The 20,383-nt window shown below is 38.9% G+C and overlaps 2 protein-coding genes and 1 non-coding gene across 4 annotated transcripts; all 3 read left to right on the top strand.

Annotated features, from left to right (window-relative positions):
- Nucleotides 1–1,115: 1,115 nt before the first annotated feature.
- Nucleotides 1,116–14,390, top strand: grinaa (glutamate receptor, ionotropic, N-methyl D-aspartate-associated protein 1a (glutamate binding)). The gene is made up of 7 exons (XM_065470886.1): nt 1,116–1,245; nt 9,357–9,695; nt 9,926–10,044; nt 10,156–10,356; nt 10,747–10,875; nt 11,135–11,278; nt 12,634–14,390. The coding sequence occupies exons 2-7, from the start codon at nt 9,392–9,394 to the stop codon at nt 12,781–12,783; spliced, it is 1,047 nt and encodes a 348-aa protein (XP_065326958.1). The 5' UTR covers nt 1,116–1,245; nt 9,357–9,391; the 3' UTR covers nt 12,784–14,390.
- Nucleotides 14,391–15,391: 1,001 nt separating this feature from the next.
- Nucleotides 15,392–20,335, top strand: si:ch211-199g17.9 (uncharacterized protein LOC108180085 homolog). Of its 2 annotated transcripts, none has more exons than XM_065472107.1 (9): nt 15,392–15,483; nt 15,956–16,144; nt 17,388–17,462; nt 17,537–17,584; nt 17,697–17,751; nt 18,228–18,317; nt 18,401–18,464; nt 18,568–18,634; nt 18,746–20,335. In XM_065472107.1, exons 1-9 carry the CDS (start codon nt 15,468–15,470, stop codon nt 18,844–18,846), a joined length of 705 nt encoding a protein of 234 aa, XP_065328179.1. In that variant the 5' UTR covers nt 15,392–15,467; the 3' UTR covers nt 18,847–20,335. The 2 variants fall into 2 exon arrangements, with proteins under 2 accessions (XP_065328179.1, XP_065328181.1); XM_065472109.1 differs by having other exon boundaries at nt 17,397–17,462.
- On the top strand, nt 17,129–17,261 carry LOC135933361 (U8 small nucleolar RNA). The gene has a single exon (XR_010573732.1). It is a non-coding gene; the product is annotated as a U8 small nucleolar RNA (small nucleolar RNA).
- Nucleotides 20,336–20,383: the final 48 nt, after the last annotated feature.

The following is a 20,383-nucleotide window of genomic DNA, read 5'->3' on the forward strand; positions in this document are numbered from 1 at the left end:
GTAGAGAGGCTCTGTATTAAAGTGCATATGCTAAATAATAAGTTTGAGCATTTGTCTCAGGAGTGTCTGTCGGTTTAAAATAAGCCCTGATTTCTCATGTTGACTCTGGTCTAGAGGCTTAATGTTTTAATACTACATTAGGAACATTGAACCAGTGGTTTGGGTGCAGAATACCTGCAGATACATGTAAAATATGCAATATGATTATTTTTCATTTGTGAACATGCCAGCAAGAATTCTACTTGTTGTTCTGATGTGTACAGAATGTTATAATGTTTAACACTGAATCACTTAAATGTCTACTAACAATTTCAGGTGGAAGAACTCAGACTCTGTGTCTCTGTAAAAGAACAGCCATGTAAAGAAAAAACAAAGTAAACATTGTTTTTTACACATTTCTTCTCCTCCAACAGTTTTGTTGCTAAAACTGACTGCGAAACATCTTCAAGAAACCTAAGAAGTCCAGTCGCATTAATTTCCAAGGTCATTAGAAACTGAAGCTACGGTTCACATAGGCTCACCAACATTGGACAACAGAAGAGTGGAAAAATGTTGCCTGGTCTGATGAGTCTCAATTTCTGCGCCAACATTCAAACTGTAGGATCAGAATTTGACATAAATATGAAAGCATGGACTCGTCCTGCTGTATGTTAACGGTTCAGACTACATCACATACTGAAATTAATGACAAAATTAAACATAAAGTAGTTATCAGTGAATCGCTGTCGGAAAACCTTGCTCTTTTCACTTAATTAAAAAGCCCAAAGGGAGCACAAGCCAAACTTACAAAGCAGTTAATCTTGAAACTGTGTTTGTTTTTATAAATTTCGATCTGAAAATGACAAAGTAAAAGCAGGTGAATATATTCCGTTAAAGAGAAAAACCTGTAAACGCGACCGATAATAAACCACGTGACTTAAGACCAGCACGAGTCCTGCAGTAATTTCCAGATTAATCTGGATCTTTCCACAGAAGCATTTTGTTTGCATATTTAATTGAGCGGCTCTGTCTTGTCTTTATCCCGATGACCTTATGGGGGGGAAAAGGGAAAAGCATGTCATGTGGCAGTTTGTGAAGTCATTTGTGTCGTTTTTCTGTAATGACTGGTGATTCCCACACAACACGTGACCACGCTGTGTAGAACACGTCAGGGGCCGTTGTCCAGAACCCAGCGCGAGCAGAGAGGAGGAGGAGGAGACGGCGAGAGTACATTTCAGCAGTTGCTTCGGAGTAAACTTACCTCAGGTAAAAAGCTGTAATGTCTTTTCATGAGTATTTTGTGTTTTATTAGTAATTTTCCCCTTTATTAAACACGTATGGATGATGAGCGCCTTTTTCTTTTTTGTTAGCAATCGTCAGCATCTTGCCTATCGCCAACTGTCAGAGGAATAGAAAGCAGTAAATTCCAACAACACATGCTGTTATTTAGGGTTATTAGTTAATCATTTTGTACCCAGGTACCAAAAGGTCTGTGTAACTGCAGTTTGGCTTTAAAAGGAGCTTTCGGTGTCCTCAGCTTGGGGGCGAGGCGTGTGGTCAGCGTCCGAAAAACGTAGCTAACCCAGATTGGATTCATCATGGCGAGGCTAGCTCGGTGCTGTCGGGTGTCTGTGGCCCAGACGCTCGTAGTTTATCTACGCTCCGACATTAATGGTGGTCTCGGCAGCTTGGGCGTAACATTCGTGAATGCCATGTAGTAGATGGTAGCAGTGTCGCATTTATCAGCGCTGGTGAGGCCTGCAGGGGATGCGCCTAAATACAGGTGCAGCATTAGAAAAAAAAGAGAGACCGCTCGATGCATGTTTTTGTTTTTGGTTTCGAGTCGCTCACCTCATCTAAACATGTCGCGTTGCTCCACTTTTAGTCCGGATTTCTGTTTGTGTTTAGTCTTTCTGACATTTCGGTGTTTTTATCAGTGAGTTTGCGACGTATTTATGAGTATTTGTGGTGTTTCTCAGTATGTGACTGAGCAGATATCGCAGTATTCATAGCAGTGGCTTTATTATTTAATCACGAGGATTCAGAAGGTAGAATCCGGGCTGAGTCACATGAAATCGCTATCTTTCTGTGTCATCATAGTTATATATTGGCGCCGAAATTATACTTTTAGTGTTTACTGGTTGTGCACACCTTGACAAATATTAAGGTGTTTTTTTTTGTTTATGTTTTTTTTGAAGAAAGAAACTGACTTCTGGCTCCCTCCAGCTCAAACTGTGGGGATATACTGCTGCATCCTAGAGTCGCCTTACACGAACCAAGGCTCTTTTGCTAGTTATGTGAATGTGTAAACCACTGTTCTTGCACATATATGTAACAGGTGTTGAACAAAAAATTTCAGAGGGCTGAACATGAAAAATACAATGTGAAAAAAGGAGAGGCTACAATAAAAACTAGGTTATCCTGATATGGGCTGCTAGATTTGGCCTAGACTTTGAGATATGTGCTCTAAAACCTTAACAGAAACTATGACTGTGTTATATTACTCATGTCCTGTTTCTGGCCTCCATGAATAATTCACACACCTTTAAAATATACCCAGTTTGGTAAAGAAGCGACATCTTCGGTTGTTTTTGTAATTACAAACCTCCAAATAAATTATTGATAGTTTTAGTTGTCAATTCTTCATTTGACAGGAGTAATGCTAAAGTACAGAGAAAGACAAAACCATGATCCTGTGATATGTGGAGAAAAATAGTGTACAGTTAACTTGCTTGAATGTTGAATTTAAAAACGTACAGCTGCAAATGGAGAGATGCCAAACTGTGTTTCATTGTTCTGGTAACAGTGACAATAAAGATCTATCTTATCTGCCTTATCTATCTTATCTATCTTACCTATCTTATCTTATACCTTGATTACTGAATTCTATATGGCTGTAGTGTTTTACTGCTGATGAAATATTGTAGAGGAGTTGCATTAAACATTTGGAGATGCATAAGATTTGGACACACAACCAACAGTTCATCTCTCTTGCCAGCACCACCTCCTGAAACTGGCAACCCCGCAGAGAGTGAATATTTGATTTTTAACTCTGAGCTAGTAATAAATAGCTTTCTTGTAGTTGCAGTTTTGCTGCAGCACTCTATTGTCTAAGTTGCATTAATTTTGTGAGCTTACAAACTCAGTATCTCATTATTATGTTGTTACAATATTAACTTTCACACGGCAATGAGAGAGTATTACGTCAAATGAGAAAAACGGCTGAAATATGTAACTCTTAATATAGAACTATGAGAACAAAATAAATATCATTATAATGATGTAATTTTTCTACTTTCAGAAGAAACTGAGTAGATTTTTTTATGTCACAGTGGCAGCAGTCTGTTGCTATTCTGTGCTAACCTACCTACCTAAAGTGTATCCATCTGCCACAAGGCAAGGTGTCTGCAGGCTTGACAAAGTCAAAGCTGCTGCTGACATGGTATGTCACGATGACAGTATCATACTGCTGCCCTGACTAGCTGGTAGGAAGCAACTCAGTGTAGGCTTCTCTCAGCCAAGTGGTCCAGTTAATTGTTCGTTAATAGGACATGAACAGTGTCAGCTGAGGGGTTTGGTTTAAAGCACAGCTGTCTCTGTGGTGGTTTTAAAGCATGTGGGGTCTTTTTATGTTGCAAAACAGGCTTGCAGCAGAGTTACATGCACACCATGTGACTGTGAAACAGCATTTTTTTGATAATATCACTTAGTCATGCTACAGCAACTAAAAGAAAACCAAAGGGTTCCTGCTCAGACAGTTACTTCTTTGAGTTGAAAACTAACCCAAACTGTAACTGAAAAGCTTTTTGGTTTTCTGATTTTAGGAAGTGTTGAACAGTTTTATTGTAGTGTTGTATGCTTTGTTTTTAAATATGTTGGACTTTCAAGTGCAGCACTTCTCATTTGAAGTTTTTGCAGTGCCACATATTTCACGTCCATTGTGGCCCCACTGCTTTGTGCAGCTGTTCCTGTTTTGTCACTTTGTCTTCTTGTGTGGCGAGGGCATGTACGTGATGTTTTGAATGTGGGTTTGTCGATGTATTGTGGTAGCCTAATTGTGTTAACTTGGCTCTCTGTCTAGCCCACTGAGTTCCTCCGTTCAACCTAATTCCACTAGCGATAGCTATCAGCAGAAGCCAGGGATAGCAGCACTGTCTTTATCCACGGCGATGGAGCGTCTGTCCTAAGAGGATTTGAAATCTCTCACGTAATGCTTGTAAAGCTGTACAAACCATGCCTCAAACTCACTCTAAAAAAAACCAAAAAACTGTGACTGTACCAATCTCTTTCCCAGACGGTGAAGTGAAACTGTTGTGGTTGTTGGTCGCTGAATTGAACTTTTGAACTTGAGGGATAAAAGAGGACATAAACTTTAAGGAAAGGTCTCGAGTATTTTCTTTGCTTTTTAAAGCCTTCAAATTTAGGTAATCAGGGAGCTTTAAGGCACATTTATTTATCAAGACAGAGGAAAGGTTATTCTGCTAAACTGTCAGCGGAGGAGCCGCCTGTCTGTCTGCTGGTGGAGCTGTAGTTAATGTGTATTTCTGACATTATTGTCCTGTTCTTTGAACTCTGTGTTGTTACTTTGGATTATAGGAGGTAATCCATTCTACATAGCCACAAACAGAGCAGTGCAGATAAATTCAGCATCAATAACACAGTGCGATGTCACTGCTGTTAAATGTAACATGAATATAAAAACAGCTGATGTTTTTTGAATTTATGCAGCTGGGACAGATAAGTTTTACCAAAGTTTTATATAGGTAATCATTTACATTAAGCTGTTACAAATTAATAGAAAAAGATCCTGAAGTTTTAGCTTTACTCAAGAGAAGCAAGCAAGCAGTCAGCTACAAGGACTTTGAAGCTGCTTTTTTGTGAAGTTCAAAATTTTCCCTCATGTTCTCCGGTTTTAATGTTATCTTTAACGATGGACTTCAAAGCCTAACAAGCTCCTTTTTAAACAAAAAACAAAAAAAAAACCCAAAGTAGTTAAAATCAGTAACTGATAAAATGGGGATGTGTATAGCTTTGAAAAGTGTACATGAAGTGTCTGTGAGTTGCACACTCACACTTTTTGTAAACATTGGACGGGGTGGATATCACATGCTTTGGGTGAGTCACATAATTAGTTAAGGCCTCTTTGCTTATATAGTTTCACCAGGGCTACTTTAATTGACTAATATTTCTGTCTATACAAGGGGAGGGTAATCTTTTTATGTAAGCTAACATTGACCACATATTGGATTCTTCAAGAAATCTAACAAAAATACTCTACTGGGTGTATACTGCATCCCTCTTATGCAACCATTGTTGTTCGGGGAGGGATTTGACTCCTCAGATAATGATTGTAATCTGTTATGATCTTAATGCAGACTGTCACTGTGAAGCACTGCCAGCTTGTTTGTCTGCAGTGTCTCACTGCACTGTCCTACTGATGGACAGATAGGGATCATGAGGATGCACACTGGAGTCCGGATGCATTTGCCAGAGTGAAATGGAGCAGTGTTGCATAACACTCACCGTTAATTCGGTGTGCCCTGAAAAGAGAGGAAGGGGAAAGAGTAAACAACTTTTACTAGACTGATCTGGAAATGAATGGATACTTCCATCCACCTCTGTATTTTTTTTCAGTACTCAGTGTATTTGTACTGTTTACAGTTTTGTACATGTAGTAGGTGTAGTCTAAACACCACAGGTTTCTCTATTATTATAAAGGTAACCTGCAGTCTGCTCCACCATTGCTTCTCATTGTGCATTTTTGTATGCGTTTATATTTGGCTGTAAACAGTGAAGAATATGAAACCTACGCAGAAGTGCCTGTGTGCAGTCCTTCAATAAAGTAGCAGCACATAGCCCAACGTACTACGTGCCACTAGAATGCTGACTGAAAAGTGAAACTAAAAGTTGAAAAGTGGGCCTGAACAGCCATCATGTAACAACTAAAATTGTACATGTCGTCTATTTTCAGTGACTTACTTGGACTGACTTGTATCATTATTTCAATTCTTTTAACTCTTAAGTTTCAGAAAATAGTGTAAAAACATCTGAACCGATGAGTGTTTAGAGACAGCTTTTTATTCATTTTTAAGGTTGTAGGTTTCAGTCATTGTGGTAATTCTGTGTAGAATTGTAACAGGGCTCCTTCCTGGTTCTAACAGTTTTAGCTGCTTTAAGCTTCTTGTGACAAGCACATTAGTTTATTAAAAAATGTCAGCTAGCTACTACTGCTGGGATGTAATATTTTCACACTCTAACATCAGCCTGAGCATGCACAAACACTTCTAAAAAATGCCTTAGCCGTGCAAAGCTATCAGAGTAAAATTCATTGATTTAAACATCCTGGAGGTCACATCCTATTGAAGAGCTTCTTACATCACACCACATGGGTTTTTTTCTGACTTTCAAAAGGAGAAAAAGAGCCATGGAAATGCTAAATGGAGAAACTAGTCCAATAGCTACCAGGAAAAGAAATAGAATTGAAAAACTGTATTCCTAATTTGATTTATTGTAATCCATTTACGTTAAAAGATTTTGAAAATACTATTTAATTTTTTATTTTGAATCTGAAAATGTTTTTACTGACTTTTTTGTAAATCCCTTTTGTATTTGAACTATTTATTAATGGATTAGTAGTTTGAAAAATGCATTTATAACTACTCTTTTTATTGTCCATTAAATATTCAAATAATGCATTACTTGAATGTCTAAATAAATAGAATACATTAACAGTTAATTTGCAACTTAATTTACTAATTAATATTTTATTGCACAATTTAGATATTCATTCATTCATGAAAAGATTTATGTCAATGTGTATGACTCTCCTGGTCCTCCATAACCCAGTTGTAGCTTTGTAAGAATAGAGCTATAGTCCTAACAGAGGGTGATTTTCTTCTCTTGTATACACTACCACAGTGTCACCCTAAAAATAAACCCGATGCAGTATTTCCAGAATTGGACATTGTATCTGAAGCTGGCTATCTCCTGCTGTTTACTACATGTGTGGCCGAAGGCAAATGTGGAGGATATCTCATCTTGATTCTCATTGATTGGATGTGTAAAATGGTTTGAGTGATGCAAGGATAAGATCCAATTATGGAAGAAATATTCATTTCTAAGCAGTGGCATTTAAATGTCGTGCACTTGATTAAAAAAAAAAAGGTTTCCTCTCTCTAAGCTCCTCTAGAAACCTCCACTCTCCTTGTTTGCTTAAGGTCAAATTAACAGATTAGAAAGTAATTTATTACGGGGAAGAGAGAACGTTTTCCCAATTTAAGGAGGAGAGGACATGAGGCAAACGTTAACATAATGAATAGCACCCCAGGTGTTCTTTTGAAGTCAGCAATTGACTCAGTGGCTTTTTGGCTCCTTGCCCTTTGAGCAAGTTCTCCTCTGAGGACTTCAGGCCTTATTATGAAACCTGCACAGCACATTTGGAAGATGGCGACTGCTTGCCTTGTGCACCTCTCTGCAGAGTAATTTTGTTTTCTGTTGTGGAGCTCTGTGCTTTTAGATGCCTTGTTAGCATTATAGATTACAGATTACAGGATATAAACCTGTTGACCCAAGTTGTGCGGGGAGCCCAGGTGGGAGGAGGGTCACTGCAGTAATGGCCAATATGTCAGGTTGCCTCCTGAAGCAGATTAATAATACATACAGTTACCAAGGCGGCACCTGCATCCATGGAAACACTGTCAGCACCGGTGTGTGAGCAATGTTTGTACTGTAGTTTCTTTTCCTTTTTCCTCTCACGTCCATGACAGCTTTAAGTAGATATCAGGGTAGCCAGTCATTCTTCTGAAAGTTTTCGCTCAGATCGGATTTATTGACAAAACTTCATACATCTGTAGTGGCAAAGATTCATCTGTTGTTTGTGTAAAGAAAAACTCCTTTATTTTACCTACTTCAGATGTCTTGGTAACAATAATACATGAGAATTTTATTTTCATTTAATTTTTTTAATATCACAGTTAGTGTGACACTCCTATCTTAGCTGATTAGGATTTAAATCAGTGGTTGTCAAAAATGAGACTAAAAAAAGTCAACACTAAAATAAAATGTCTAGATTTCTATTTTAATTTTAATTTATTATATTTTTCTAATTTTCAGCAAATAATTTGAAGGCTGACTAATATTAATCATTCAAGAGAAGGCAGAAATAACAATGCATATCTCAAAAATCTGGCCTTCTTGCACCAAAAGAATCTAGAAGGAGAAATACAACTACAGGTTTATTTATTTTTTTGTGGGGGGGGGGGGGGGGGGGGGATCGGAATCTAACTATCCCTTTAAGAGTAGTAGTGGGGCCACTCAAACAATGTTAGTGTACTGTCATTATCTGGCTAAATTGTCTTTCTAGGGTCTGCAGTCTTTGCCACCAACTTGTGTAACATTGTGACATATTCCTGTTTTTGTTCCTCTATGTTGGTTTGTACTTCTGTATACTTAGGGCTATCACACACTCCTCCCCTTATCTATGTTCACAGAGGAGTGTGTTGCAAATGTCTTGTCTAGTGTTCAGACAGTAACCTCTGGCCCTTTTTTCTGACATTAGCTCATGCTGCACTACAGTGGTTCACACTGAAATACCACAGTCTGAGGTCATACCTTTTGGTCTCTTCCACCTCTGCTGTGCTTCAGTGGCACAAACAGCCTTAACACAAGACATGTGCTTGTCACCACACCTATATATAAACTTAGCCTGGCTTTTAATACTGTGATTTTATTTACCATTACGATTTACAAAGTGCTGTGACAGAGGCAAAGAGTAGATTTAAACAGACTGAAACATTAAATTCAAACAAATGTACAGCTGAAAGAAAAAGAAGTTCACATTACATAAAATTCACCCTTATAGACATGAGGTTACTGAGTCTGCAACACCTGCTTCAGACACCCTTGTGTACTTAGTGGTTGGACCACACCCAGCTCACCCATTTACAGACCAGCTACACACCTGTGAAGCTGTGAGTGCTTCTTTCACGGTTACAACAACATAAAACAGTATGTTTGTAGTATTTACCACTGTAACTGTCTCAAGAACCAGATCTTCATGTGACGGCACCCAGAGGCAGACATTCAGCTGCCTGAATGATGCAAGCTAACACTAATTCTAGGCCTTCTCTTGCTCCAGGTAATGATAAAATAGCTGACTTTTTGCTTGTGAAACAAAACTTGAACATCCTGTTGGTCTGCCTAGTGCCTTTGCCTTTCCCTCTGTTGAATTTGTTTACTTGCCTCTCTCCTTTTAATCAAGCAGATGCGGTGTTTGTGTCTTTGCCAGTTTGGCTGAGATGTTGGTGTTACATTATGTGCTTTTATTCTGTACATATTTGTAAGTAGTTACATTATATTTTTGCTTTTCTGCTTTTCAGAGATTGTTGAAGCAGAGTGAGCTTTTCTCTACATCATGTCCCAGGACAAGAGTAGGTACCCCATAATGGGTGAGACCAACCCACTTCATAATGATGTCTATGGATCCCCTCAGCTAGGGTTCGGTGTGCCCCCCCCAAACTACAGCCAAGCCCCAGGGGGGCCCTACCCACCAGCAGCCGGATATGGGCAGCCCGGATACGGACAGCCTGGCTTCCCCCAGGCAGGCCCAGGTTTCGCTCCCGGTCCCTACCCTCAGATGCCCTATCCACAGGGACCGTATCCTCAGGGGCCATATCAGCAAGGACCTGCACAGCCAGGCTTTCCTGGAGACCCCATGGGTGAGTGGTTACACTAAAGATCATTAGAAAACTAATAGTGTATCTGTGTAAAGAGCTCTTAATGAGCAATAAGAGTCAAAAAGTAGTATATAAATGCCAGTCCACAGATCTAAATATTCACTCTGCTCATACTTCGCTAACAAAATGACACATGACAGTCAAAATGTGCTAAAACATCATTTGTTCTGCCCTTTTTAATCCCAAATTATCATGCTCTAATGTTTTCGTAGCACCACCTGTAGGTAGCCCTGGTTACCATGGTGACGGGCCTCCATCTTATTACGACAACGATGAGTTCACCAACTCCGGCTTCGAGGACAAGAACATCCGACAAGCCTTCATCAGAAAAGTAGGTTCCTCTGTTTCTACCAGATGAATATAGAACATAACTGACGTGAACACACAATCCAACCAAAACAAGACTCCTAATCAAAGTAATTTAATTCCTCCTTATTCCCAGGTCTTCATGGTTCTCACTGTGCAGCTGCTGATCACTTTCTCCTTCGTTGCTGTCTTCACCTTTGTCGATGAAGCCAAGTTATTTGTGCGTAAGAATACGTGGACGTACTACGTGTCCTACGCAGTCTTCTTCGTGTCTTTGATTGTCCTCAGCTGCTGTGGTGACTTCCGCCGCAAGCACCCCTGGAATTTGGTTGCTCTGGTGAGAACTTTTCCAAACTCTTTCCACTCCTTTTACAGCTTAGACAGTTGTGAAAGGAGTGCTATGTATACATTCCATTCTGCAGCTGTATTTTTGGCTAGCTGCAGGCCTTGATTTCTGGAAATAGACTGCTTGCTGCTGAGCTTTTCAAACGTATTTTTAAGACCCATTAAGTAAGTGCCGTCATATAGCTGATACTGCCAAAACTGGACATCTCACATCAAATTAATCTAGATGAATAAACATCAAAACAGGCCAGATGAAAATCACACATGGTTGTCCTGTTAAGATTGATTTTATAGTAATAATAAGAGGTGACCTCTCTCACTCTGAAAGCTGAATGTTTCTTTGTAAACAGTAAAAGTAATTTGTCTGTTTTCTTTCGTACAGTCCATCCTGACGTTGAGTCTCTCCTACATGGTGGGTATGATCGCTAGCTTCTATGACACAGACAGCGTCATCATGGCTGTGGGCATCACCGCGGTGGTCTGTTTCACCGTCGTCCTCTTCTCGCTACAGGTCAGCACGCACAGACAGCTGCTTCTGTAAATGTGTTTGAGTGTCCATAAAAGCATCCAAACATCATTCTCTTAGGAGATCATTTGTTTGTTTTTGTTTGCACTGTGGTGTTTTACCCAGTCAATAACAAGCAAATACTCAGACTGTGTATAAAAGCTCCTTCAGAATTACATTTCTTTAACCGTAGAGTGCCGTGTCTCCCATTTTTAAACGTCTTGCTTTTAATTTTCTTCTGTTCTATTTTCTTTTTCTTTCACAGAGCAAGTATGACTTTACTTCCTGTCGGGGCGTGCTGTTCGTGTGTCTGATCGTGCTGTTGCTCTTCTCCATCCTGTGCATCTTCATCCGCCACAAGATCCTGCACATCGTCTATGCCTCACTGGGAGCGCTACTCTTCACTTGCGTAAGTGCCGCACATATATCTCGTCTTCTATGTACAAAACAAAAGAAAAACAAATACTTATGAGTTTGAAGGATTGTTACGCATCCAAGTGGTTTATCTGTCAGCTTTTTGCATTTCTTGAGAGTGCCCTGCTAAATGGTGAGAAATATTTGGCTTGCAAAGGTTACAAAGTAAACTTTTACAAAACTGAGGTCACTTTTAAATATATATGACAGTATTAACTAAAGCAAAACGATATACCTTACATTATCATGTTCAGTGTGCAAATGGCAGTTTAAGGCAGCATACACTGATGAGGCATAACATAATGACCATAGACGGGTGAAATGAGTAACACTAACTAACTCTTCGTCATGGCACCTGTTATTGGGTGGGATATATTAGGGAACAAGGGAATGTTAATCTCTTGAAAGTTGATGCATTAAAAGCAGGAAAAATCAGAAATTGTAAGGATTTGAACAAGTTTGACAAGGAACAAATTGTGATGGCTAGACAGCTGTTTCACAGCATCTCCAAAGCTGCAGCTCTTGTGGTGTGTTCCCGGTCCACAGTGGTCACTGTATCAAAAACAGTCCAATGAAGAAATGGTGTTGATCCTGTGACAGGGTCATTGATGTACATGTGGAACAAAGCTTGGCTCGTGTGGTTCGATCCCACAGACGAGCTACTGTAACTCAGACAGCTGAAAAAGTTGATGGTGGTTCTGACAGAAAGGTGTCAGAATACACAGAGCATCGCAGTTTGTTGCATATAGGGCTGCATAGCCACTGATCAGTCAGGGCGCACATGCATCAGAACTGCCCTGGTCTGATGAGTCGTGTTTTCTTTGACCTCGTGTGGATGGCCGGGTGCATGTGCGCCACTTACCTGGCAGGTGGAGGCAATGTGATGCCTTGGGCAATGTTCTGCTGAGAACCCTTAGGTCCTGCCATCGATGTGGATGTTACTTTGACACATAACACCTTCCTCAGCATTGTTGCAGACCATTGACACCCTTTCATGGAAACAGTATTCCCTGATGGTGGGGGCCTCTTTTGGCACAATAATGTACACTGCCACAAAACAAAAATGGTCTAGCAAAAGTTTGAGGAGCACAACAACGAGTTTGACTTGGCTTCCAAATCGCCCAGATCTCAATCCAATCAAGCATGTGTGGGATGTGAGGCCCCACCTCACAGGATCTGTTGCTAACATCTTGGTGCCAGATATCGCCACACAAAGGGGTTCAATACAATATTAGGCAGGTGGTCGCAATGCAATGCCTTATCAGTGTATGGTCACAGTATGTGAAGTAACAGTTGACGACCAAATAGATTGTATACAAAGTGTACTAATTCCATCTTTTGTCTGTGCAGTTTTTGGCTGTTGATACTCAGCTTCTCCTGGGAAACAAGAAGCTGGCCCTGAGTCCAGAGGAATACATTTTTGCCGCACTTAACCTCTACACTGACATCATCAACATTTTCCTCTACATCCTGGCAATCGTGGGACGCTCCCGCGAGTGAGGCAGCACCTAGAGGAGAACAGCTGGGAGATGGGGAACGCCTCCCTTTATTTTGAAATGTTGCAAAAATGCCCCTTCTCGCTGACTTCATTACTTTATTTGATCCCCCTTTTGTTTCCTCTCCCATCACACAGAGTTCTATTTTTAAGAGGTAGTAGGTGCTGAGGAGATGATGCAGCCAGCCAGTCAGTCAGCTGAGAGGGGCACTATTTATTTAGTGGAATAAAAATATTGCCATTAATGACAGAGCATAATCATCTGTCCTCACCTTTGACCATTGTGCTTGCTCTAACTGTCCTCTGCTTCTACTAACACAGATGGCTATGTCTATACCTACACCTCGACTTCTCGTATGGCAGAATTAAACATGCAGGCTCTGCTGCAGAAGTTGAATAGAAAAAGAGCAGGAATGATTATGCCGACACACAGATGCAACCAGCTTTGCCTAAAGAGAAGTTAGTGTTAGAAAGGCCATCTTCCTTCAACTGTCTGTTTTCACAAACTTTGTCTCTCCCTTTCAGCCTGCTGGTGTAAAGTAACTCTGCATGGCAAACTGGAAACACAACTAAAGACGTGGTATGGTTATCTACAACTATAAGAGGAATGCCTCTAGCTTGCTTGTCACAGCTGTAAATAGTTAATGTGTTTTACTGTATATGATGCCAGTATCCCCCCCTACCTCTGAAAGATGTGCTGGAGTAATTTATATGGATGTGTCCAGCAACGAGTAAAAGCTGTTTTTGAATGGCATAAGAATGAAGCTTGTTTTTGGATGTGTAACATAAATGAACATAAATTATTGTATTATTACAGAATATCTTTTCCAAAGGAGGATTTTTCTTTTTTGTTGTTCTAAAACCTGAAATGTTCTCTTATTTTCCCCGTTTCTTTAATTTACTCCTTTTTGGGGGGGGGTCATTAATGTGAATTAAAAATTACTCTTTGTATGGGTTTCTTTGTCATGATAACTAATATTATTTTTGGTTTTGCAGTTTTTGTCCATGTTTAAAAACTAATGTAGACAGGTACTGGGCTTTAAAGACATGAAACTTTGAACTTGTGGTATATACTGGGGTTTCTTTGAATTTGGTGCAAGGTTTAGAGGAAACTTGGAGACTGTAACGTCATCACACAATAGCATTTTGAAACCATTACTTACTGACTGCAGTTTTGTTTTTTTGTTTGTTTTTTTTTTAAAGTGAAACTCACAGAATAAATCTTAACGCACTGGAAGGCAAAGTACATGCAAGGACATTGAAGTTGAATGAAACAATATTTTTATTCTCTAACTTGTTTTGATTTTTTTCACCCCTTGCATGACCCTTTCCTCGTCTGCATGTGTGAAAAATGTACACAGTACAGCTGTTCTTGTTTTGGGGACACATTGGTGTATTAAACCCCAATTAGACTATTTTTAAAATTCCTGTGTTTGTATTCAACTAACATGTCTGTATATAGAGCTCCTTAGTGGTGTGTATAGGTAAAGTAAGTTTTGGGCTTTGCAGGTCTGTTCGCATTGTATATTTGCATCAAATCAAACTTGAACTAAACCCCCCTACACAGCTGTTGGCTTTTCATTAAAATGGATACAGTGATTAACAAGTTTGAGCTCTGTGTGTTGATTTTTGTGTTTCAGTTGTGATAAAATGATCACGTAAAAGAAATACAATATTCTGGGCCTTATTAATAACACTTCTCTGTTTTAAATAAAAAAACAAAGCACAGCCAGTGCAGTAGGTTGGCTCTATGGAAGACTGGTTCTGCCACTAAAGGGAGGAAAATAAAAACCCCAAATTTGATTTGCCTTTTGGAAGTAAAAACATTTTGTTATATTAAAATTTCAGTGTTGGTATCACAAAGTCTTTACAAATTAGAGCTGAGCCTTAGTACTGGAAATGGTGAGAAAATAAAAACATTTTTGAGTAATCAAATTTTACTGAAATGGTCTTTTTTTTCTTTTTCTTTTTGTACCCTTTCGTTTAGTCACTGAATTTATTAAATCCATTTTTCAGTGTTGGAAAGGAGCTTCCATATTGTTCTGGTTAACTTCACTCAAAAAATTGATGGATAAAAACATTTGTTTGTGCTACCCTGACATCCTTGAAACATCACATTTCAGGACATTTTTCAGTATTTCAGCAACTTTAAAATTATTGATATTTACAAACTTTATTTTAACAAATAAAAATAAGTGTATTATGTACATAATGATGATAACATAATCACCCTTTTAATGGTCTTCTTGGTCAGTTTATTTAGACAGTTGCATTTGGGGGGGGGGGGGGGTATTGAAAAAATTCTAACAGTCATAATTGAATACATTATTTTAAACATGAATTATGCACTCGGACACTAACATATATTTCCCATGTCACATTAAAGAGATGAATTCCATCAGCACAACCTGTCTTGCTCCTGCTTTATGCTAATTAAAAACATATATAGTGAAACTGTAATTACCAGGTAAAGCACATTCCACCCTGTTTTTCAGCTATGATTTATTTATTGTAATATTAAGTTTCACGCTATAAATAAGCAAAGGGGCTAAATATCATGCAGTGCTGTGCACGCGCCCGTCAGTACTGCGGCTCGTGCTGCCGTCCCACCAATGAGGAGCAAGGAGGAGAATCTTAGCGCGTCAGTTAAGCTGTCAGTTAAAGAAAACAAGGTGGTGTCAGGATAGAGATGAGTGATTTCGAAGGTAAAGCGATGTACATTAAGCTCGAGAGAGAAATTTACACTGATCTAAAAATAACCTGAAAAAAAAAAAGCTAAACAACCGTTGGTTTCATATTTGCCAAAGGTTTTAAAGTAAATGTTCAGTATTTTACCCCTTAAGTATAACCTCTTTGTAAAATATTCTACCATCATCTTAATTTAAACATTAAAGGCTCTCATATTAGCCTAAATAAGTCTTTATTTAGGTTAGCTTAAAACTAAGCTAGCGTTTCCACTTGGCTAACTATAGGGCAGGTGTTGAAGCTAGCCAGAAAACCTTACCAGCTTAAGTTTAACCTCAGGTTAAAGATGATTTATAAAAGTAACTCTTTATGTATTTATTTATTTATTTTGTACTTATTACCAGATTATAACCAGAGTAAAATGAATATTATAGAAAGGAAAAGTTATTACAAGTTTTCATGACTCTAACGTTTCACTTTATTACGTGACAGGGTTCAGAATCGAGGACATGATTAATGTGAAACCGCTGAGAGGAGGTAAACCAGCTGACGTTTCACTGCACACTGATAAACTTCAAAACCTCGAGCCTGATACGGTTCCGTGCACTTTATTATCAGGTGGACAAATGCACGAGCCAAAGGTTGAACAACTGATCGGAAAACTCGGGAGGCTTAAACAGGGTAATGTATGATTGATCTGTTCTATCAGATGTTTTTTGAATAGCTGCTAAATGTATTACTTAACAGAACGGCAGATATATAACGTTTACGGTAAGACTGTTCAGACTAAATAGCGACATCTGCCGGTGATCCTTTTCTCCCCGTTTTTTTCAGACGAGTTTTTAGGGAGACGAACTGCCAATGTTTCGCCTATAATAATGATGATGCTACTACTAATAATAATAAATAATAATAATGATAAACGACTCTGAGTTTTATCGGAAGCCTTGTGGGCCTGGTTTTGCTGTGTTGCAGTAAATTTGGCTTAATCAAAGGATTCGTGTAAAGCAAGCGAACTCGCTGTCGCGTCTTTCCGTCTCGTGTTGACCTGCGATAGCGACGCGCATGCGTGTCGTTATACAAAGGCCTGTAGCTAACTAATAAATCCGCCGTTGGCGTCATTTTTATCTGTCGAATAATGAGCTTATTCACTTGATCTGTAGAAGCACTAAGCATGTAACTAAGTAGTATGTGTTTAGTACAAACCAGTCCGTCTGTCAGCTCATAATGTGTCTCTATCCAAATGGGAGGTAGTCACATGTTCCGCTTCCGGTAGCAAGCCCCGTATAATTTTCCTTATATTAGACAAAAATTGCGATAGCAGGCGAATTTGTGACGTTTTTATGTTTCCTCAAGTGATGAGACACGCGTACAACGTGAAAAACACGTTAACAACTTTTTTACGGAGGGATAGAAACGTTATTTATGCGCACCAATGAGAGCGCAGTATATAGCGATATGCTAATGAACACGCGCTCCCTTGTTTACTTTAACAGAAATATTATAAAATATAGCTCAATTTCTTTACAAATTTACATAACATCCGTGCTGTTTATAGCGCTATAGGCAGAATGTAAGTGCTAAATATTTACACAGAAATTTAAAACCGTGAGTAAAACATGCATGTGCGTTGTTGATAATGTCTCTGTGAACTCTGGTTGGGTATCGTCAGTGAGGTATATCCTTACCTGTTACTCCATTTATGGAGTTGCAGAATATGATGAATGGAGAGCTATGAGATATGATTAGTATCTCCCTCTTTTGGGGAACAGCAACACCCCTTAAGAGCCATTCTGATTTATCTGTTAAATGTAATTTTAATATTTTGCAAAGTTTATCTTGTCTTTGTATTATTTATTTGGAAGCTTATGTTTTGTAATGTTGTAGTGCTGTGTGTATAAGGCACTGATGTTCTCAATTTAAGGGAAAATAGCCCTGGAAAAAGAAATTGTCAAGATCAAGTCAGTCAGTGACTCACTGGAGAAGGAGCTGGAAAACTGTAAGACACAAAGTTAATGATCTTCACACAGTCTTTACTAAACCAGCAGCTGAGATACTGTCCTTGATTCACAGTACAAACTAAAGTCTTCCAACTGGAGGCAATCTACAAAGAAAAGGAAGGTATGCAAGTGCTAGTGGCAAACAGTTGTACACGTACAGTTCATCGTTTATAAGTGTACAGGCATTAAATGTGAGCCCACTGATGAACATAGTTACTCGTCTGTTTCTTCAGAGGTGTGCAATAAGCTGCAGTTTCAGTGTGAAGAGTCTGAGCAGGACGCTGCCAGGTGAGCTCCGTGCTGAAAGTTTGAAGAGATTTACTGGATCTGCTCAGTCATAATGAGCATTCTTTGCTGAACCATCAATGGGCTTCTTTGGTGGTTTTTGATGTTGAACACTAGATGGCAGTAATCTGTCTTTTTTAACATCCTGGATACTTTTTTAAAAAAAAATTTTTTTTATTTGGGGTTGAATCTTTATATAGTTAGATAATGTTGTACAGCCTGATACTGCTGTCTTAGCTTTTGCTTCTTCTTTCAGTTGTGTTTAATTGCCCACAATCTGCCCATTTATTCAATTAAATACCTGAAAAGGATGCACCTTCCCACATTCAGTCAGTGTAAACAGGTAGTCAGAGATATAATGGTTTTTTATTTATGATTAGAATCTGCTTTTTATTACATTTGTTGTTTGAAAATCTTTTATTAGTTTTAATCTTTTTAAGTTTTATTGTATTTTGTGTTTGTATCTGTGTGTGTTTCAGACATTTACAACTGAATAAGAAAAGTGAGGAGCTGCTGGAGCAGTATAGATATGAAATCCAGGATCTCAAGCTTAAACACCGGAAACTGCGGTACTGTTTAATAGTGCAACGACTCGTTTTCTGTGAAATACCTCTGGCTGTTGTTACACATTTAGAAACTCATGTTTCTGCAGGATGAGATTTGAAAACCTGCTTCATCAACTGATAGACCAGCACAAGAATCTGCACTATGTCTTTGTAAGTGTTTGTGTTAAATTCTCTCCACAACTCTTGTGAGAAGATTCAAATGTGACTTTATTTATTCATAGTTGATAACCTTGTCCTCAAAATCATTACTCAGACTCCAGAGAGACTCCCAGATGAATTAAAGAGTGTTGAGAATACAAAGAGCCAGCTGTTGGCAGCTGGTAAGCATCTCCGCACACTCTTCTCTAAGCACAAATGTTGTATGTGTGTGAATACAGCGTTTGTTTTCACTTTCCAGCACTGTCACTGAATTTGTTCTGTGATTTTGACAGAAAAGCTAAAGCTCACTCAGCTGCACAACCTCGATGAGGAGCTGGAAGAGATGAAGAACCAGAAGCAGGCTCAGGCAGCAGCTGCAGAGACTCAGGAGTAAATTTGCTCTGATTTAAAGAATCAGAGGTATATGCTGTGATTACACATCTGTCTCGTCAGCTTCATCAGCCGGAATCCTGCAAACTAAGTGATTATTTATACCCCTGACATCCAGCTGAGATATCTGACCACAGAATTCTGGGTATTTCTGATGTTTTTTTCTCATATCATATAATATATGTTCTGTACGGATAAATTCTGGTTGATCTCTTAGTGTTTTTCACATAGAGACATGCTATATACTGTCATCTGTTTGATACTAGGTTATTTATTGTGTTCATATATTTAAAAACTATAAAGGCTGTTTGAATTGTTGTAACATTGTTTTCATCACTCTGAAATCCTAGCAGTACCACAACCTTTCCCTGCAGTTTACATGCACACTTGCTGTGTACATAAATATATTCATGTTTATGCACAGAGACACAGTCGCGTTCAATTTTAAAAGAGATTTAATGCAAGAGTTTGTTGCAGTATTTCAAAGAAAATGTAATACTATCTGAGGTTTAAAAAAGAACACATTAAACCTGTGCAACAATGACTTCCCCGAATTAATGCCAATTGCTTTTTCTTTTTACTTCTTTTTTCTATTTTACAGACAAACCACATTCTCACATTTCAATTAAAATAATCCAAAATAAACACAAGAGCGCAGTGAGGGTGATCACAATCTAGTTCATCACTTAAAATATAAACAATCCCCCCTTTTTTAACATAAACATTTACAGCATAATCTTGTGTAGAAAACAAGTGTCACCCCACCCTCACCCAGAAGTGTCTTTACAGCCATACAACATATACTTTAATCTTTTTTTGACGTACTCTGCATAAACACAGTGAACCGTAAGTGGTTTGATGCCCTGTTGAGCTATCAGGCAGCACGGGGCCAGTAAGTCTTTGGTTTAATAGTTTGTGCCGACCAACAAAGGAGATAGGAATCCTGTGCAGGGCGTAGGTCTCAGGAGTTAAATGAGTTATGTAAGGAAGCGTGGTGCTGCTCCAGTACTGTGTAATATACCTGTTCTTTCTTGTATACCTTCTTGTAGAGGTAATTCTTGATTTAAAATTTCAAGAAGGAAAACGGAGGTCAGTTTTTTGTTTTATTATTAACTCTGATTCAGGCCAACTGGAAATCTTGCATATTTATTTACGCTACATGAGGCGAACACTAATACACATAAACACCACTCCCCTTTCCATGGAAGCGGCTAGGTCTCCTAGGAATTGTTATTTATTTATTTTCAACCCTGAGAAGTGGGTGTATGACTTATTAGAAAGAAGTCGAGTGTGTTACGTTCACCACAGCCGCTACCATCCATCCAAACTGTAGTCCCCCAACATTTTCACCTTCTGATTCAGTTTTTTCCTCCCACACTTTTCACACTAAAATCTCACTGACTCTACCCTCTGATCTCACTCTTCTCTACCCTTTACTCTTCATCAGCTGTCTTTTTATTCCTATGTTTTGGTTATTTGTCCAGGTTAATAATAATAACAATAATAATAATAATAATAATGACCCCCCCCCCCCCCCCCCC

This window comes from Pelmatolapia mariae, linkage group LG22 (genome assembly GCF_036321145.2).
Source record: "Pelmatolapia mariae isolate MD_Pm_ZW linkage group LG22, Pm_UMD_F_2, whole genome shotgun sequence".
NCBI lineage: Eukaryota > Metazoa > Chordata > Actinopteri > Cichliformes > Cichlidae > Pelmatolapia > Pelmatolapia mariae.